Source organism: Anneissia japonica, unplaced genomic scaffold (assembly GCF_011630105.1).
Source record: "Anneissia japonica isolate Jap-2015-1 unplaced genomic scaffold, ASM1163010v1 scaffold199_len4679917_cov187, whole genome shotgun sequence".
NCBI classification, from domain to species: domain Eukaryota; kingdom Metazoa; phylum Echinodermata; class Crinoidea; order Comatulida; family Comatulidae; genus Anneissia; species Anneissia japonica.
Genome location: NW_022686322.1, coordinates 3,630,662 through 3,635,110, shown reverse-complemented (window position 1 = coordinate 3,635,110; position 4,449 = coordinate 3,630,662). Strand labels below are relative to the sequence as shown.

The following is a 4,449-nucleotide window of genomic DNA, read 5'->3' as shown; positions in this document are numbered from 1 at the left end:
GGGGATCCAAGATGGCTACCATAGATTTAGCCAATCAAATTTCGCTAAGCGCCATCGTTTGCAAATGCGCCCTCAATTTACTCAGAAAGTTCAGTACAGCTAGTTACCTGTATGTTTCAAACTCGAGCGTTGCGATGTTTGGGTGTAATGTATACGATTTTAATTTTTATTCTTTGGTACTTTATTTTTGAATAAGATGCTTCACTTGGCCTCGTTTTGGCTACAATAGTTTAATAATTTGTTATTACCATTACTCATTATCAATAATGAAATAATAGTCAGTCAGAGGGCTTATTAATATGTAATAAAATGTATACTAAGCCTGAAGGTGGCGCTTTACTACGACGGCCATCTTGGATGGTACACATACATAACTCTGCATTGCTGCGCCATCTTGTCAGCACTCTAGTTGTTTAATAGCTCTATGGTGTCACCAAGTTGATTGTAATCCTATTGGTCAGCTCTGCGCTTTACGCACTTCGCGCGTACAATAGAACATAAGAACAACCTTTGTTACGTAATTTCTGATTCAAAGGAATGTGAAAGAAACTTGTGATGTAATAATCAGAAGTATCTTCTTCTTTCAACTGATGAACATTGCTTCGAAATTGCTCTTCATTCAATCGAAATATTACCGCTTTTAATCTCCGAACTAGTTTTAAAATCCCACGCATCGATTCTCTTTTACGTCTGCTATACTTATTGACTTTAGTATGGCAAAATTGAAGTTTAAGAGAGAAAGAAATTCATCTTTAGATGAAGGCCAGCACAGAACGGCGGCTAAATCATCAGATTCAAATGAGTATCCGGCCACAATGCGCGTTACTAGGTCCAGCCAAAAGCGGAGACCAAGGCTTGGATCTAGGGGCTGCCCCTATTCCAGAAAAAGTGTTAGCAAACCTACTACCAGTGTTTGTGAGTTAGTTGTAGTAGAAGAATTAGATAAACTTTTGAAGTCGAAAAATAGTTATAACATTGATGGAAATAACAAAATTAACTCTAGAAGTAGTAGTAAGCCTGGTATTCAGCTGTCCTCACCAAGCGACAACATAGGCCTAGTCAATATGTTTAATAGTAGTACCAATGACAATAATAATATAAGTAGAAAGTCTAGTCTTACTAATAGTGGTAGAGTTGGTAGTGGTAGTGATAGAGCTATTGATATTGCTAGTGCCAGTGGTAGTCTAATTATTGGTATAAGCAACGGAAATAGCACACCTTTGCATAGAAGTAGTAGTAGTACCAGTAGTAGTGGTAGTAGTAGTAGTAGTAGTAGTAGTAGTAGTAGTAGTAGTAGTAGTAGTAGTAGTAGTAGTAGTAGTAGTAGTAGTAGTAGTAGTAGTAGTAGTAGTAGTAGTAGTAGTAGTAGTAGCAGCAGTAGCAGTAGCAGTAGTAGTAGCAGTAGCAGTAGTAGTAGTAGTAGCTATAGCAGTAGTAGTAGCAGAAATAGCAATAGCAGTGGTAGTAGTAGTCGTAGTAGCAGTGGCAGTAGCCGTGACAGTAGCCGTGGCAGTTGCAGTGGCAATAGCAGTGATAGTAGCAGTGGCAGTCACAGTGGCACTGGCAGTGGCAGTAGCAGTGACAGTCGCAGTGGCAGTGGTAGTAGCAGTGGTAGTAGTTACAGCATAAACAATTCTAGTGGCGATAGTAGTAGCACTGTTGTAATAGTGGGCGATGGTGATATATTGTTTCATTTCCCAGCCAGTGACCCCAATTCCTCTGACGATCTTATGAATGAAAGTTATGAATATGAAGCTAATACAGACTTTTTAAAATCGTTAAATGAAAGACAGAAAATCACTCGAAATCCTTGGGCGCACTTCTCGACGACAGAGTCTGTCAGAGATCACATGATTGATTTTATGCTAGATATCCAATCAGAACTCAGACGTTATGGATACGTCATCGATTATAACGTAGTTCAACGTGGTATTACGATTATAGAAAGTGTAATGATTTGTGATAAGACAGCATTTGGTCTTGCGGACCTGGAAGAAATGGCAATCGCAGCATTATGCCTTGCATTGAAATGCGCGGAACGATACCAGTCACGACACATCATCTCATATGCTTGCGAATGTATTCAGGGTGGTTACTTCGATCCCAAACGAATTTCACAAACAGAAGCTAAAATATTACGGATTTTGAACTTTAATATCAATAGCGTCACTTACCTCGATTTCATTCATGCCTTTTGCGATATTGCTATTAGCAAGACTGACACTAAATACGGCAAAAGAAGAATTGAGTTAATAAGGCGTGGCGCTTTACTACGACGGCCATCTTGGATGGTACACATACATAACTCTGCATTGCTGCGCCATCTTGTCAGCACTCTAGTTGTTTAATAGCTCTATTGTGTCACCAAGTTGATTGTAATCCTATTGGTCAGCTCTGCGCTTTACGCACTTCGCGCGTACAATAGAACATAAGAACAACCTTTGTTACGTAATTTCTGATTCAAAGGAGTGTGAAAGAAACTTGTGATGTAATAATCAGAAGTATCTTCTTCTTTCAACCGATGAACATTGCTTCGAAATTGCTCTTCATTCAATCGAAATATTACCGCTTTTAATCTCCGAACCAGTTTTAAAATCCCACGCATCGATTCTCTTTTTCGTCTGCTATACTTATTGACTTTAGTATGGCAAAATTGAAGTTTAAGAGAGAAAGAAATTCATCTTTAGATGAAGGCCAGCAGAGAACGGCGGCTAAATCATCGGATTCAGATGAGTATCCGGCCACAATGCGCGTTACTAGGTCCAGCCAAAAGCGGAGACCAAGGCTTGGATCTAGGGCCTGCCCCTATTCCAGAAAAAGTGTTAGCAGACCTACTACCAGTGTTTGTGAGTTAGTTGTAGTAGAAGAATTAGATACACTTTTGAAGTCGAAAAATAGTTATAACATTGATGGAAATAACAAAATTAACTCTAGAAGTAGTAGTAAGCCTGGTATTCAGCTGTCCTCACCAAGCGACAACATAGGCCTAATCAATTATATGTTTAATAGCAGCACCAATGACAATAATAATATAAGTAGAAGTTCTAGTCTTACTAATAGTGGTAGTGTTGGTAGTGATAGAGCTATTGATATTGCTAGTGCCAGTGGTAGTCTAATTATTGGTATAAGCAACGGAAATAGCACACCTTGGCATAGAAATAGTAGTACCAGTAGTAGTAGCAGCAGCAGCAGCAACAGCAGCAGTATCAGTAGTAGTAGTAGTAGTAGTAGTAGTGGTAGTAGTAGTAGTAGTAGTAGTAGTAGTAGTAGTAGTAGTAGTAGTAGTAGTAGTAGTAGTAGTAGTAGTAGTAGTAGTAGTAGTAGTAGTAGCAGTAGTAGTAGCTGTGGCAGTAGTAGTAGCAGAAATAGCAGTACCAGTGGTAGTACTAGTTGTAGTAGCAGTGACAGTAGCCGTGGCAGTTGCAGTGGCAATAGCAGTAGCAGTGATAGTAGCAGTGGCAGTCGCAGTGGCACTGGCAGTGGCAGTAGCAGTGACAGTCGCAGTGGCAATAGCAGTGGCAGTGGTAGTAGCAGTCGCAGTACCAGTGACAGTCACAGTACCAGTGATAGTAGCAGTGGTAGTAGTTACAGCATAAAAAATTCTAGTGGCGATAGTAGCACTGTTGTAGTAGTGGGCGATGGTGATATATTGTTTCATTTCCCAGCCAGTGACCCCAATTCCTCTGACAATCTTATGAATGAAAGTTATGAATATGAAGTTAATACAGACTTTTTAAAATCGTTAAATGAAAGACAGAAAATCACTCGAAATCCTTGGGCGCACTTCGGGACGACAGAGTCTGTCAGAGATCACATGATTGATTTTATGCTAGATATCCAATCAGAACTCAGACGTTATGGATACGTCATCGATTATAACGTAGTTCAACGTGGTATTACGATTATAGAAAGTGTAATGATTTGTGATAAGACAGCATTTGGTCTTGCGGACCTGGAAGAAATGGCAATCGCAGCATTATGCCTTGCATTAAAATGCGCGGAACGATACCAGTCACGACACATCATCTCATATGCTTGCGAATGTATTCAGGGTGGTTACTTCGATCCCAAACGAATTTCACAAACAGAAGCTAAAATATTACGGATTTTGAACTTTAATATCAATAGCGTCACTTACCTCGATTTCATTCATGCCTTTTGCGATATTGCTATTAGCAAGACTGACACTAAATACGGCAAAAGAAGAATTGAGTTAATAAGGCGCGAATCTGTGAAATATTCGATTATAAGTAAACAGCGATTTGTGCCCAATATTAAGCCGTCCACACTGGCATATTTGTTTTTGCTTAGCACCTGTGAACAACTGAGCTTGCATTTTGAATCAATTTTTGGTGAATATTAGGAAATTGCCTATAATTAATTCACTTTAATAATAATAACATTTACTTTTATGCTTAATCATTTATATCATTTATTAAATAATTTATT

The 4,449-nt window shown here is 39.0% G+C and overlaps 1 protein-coding gene across 1 annotated transcript in view; it reads right to left on the bottom strand.

The window, feature by feature from the left end:
* Positions 1–674, bottom strand: part of LOC117114658 (suppressor of tumorigenicity 14 protein homolog) — a gene marked incomplete in the record, with an annotated part of 10,942 nt that extends 10,268 nt beyond the window's left edge. Inside the window, 1 exon segment of the mRNA XM_033258352.1 lies at positions 509–674. Within this exon segment, the coding sequence (XP_033114243.1) occupies positions 509–674 (166 nt within the window).
* Positions 675–4,449: the final 3,775 nt, after the last annotated feature.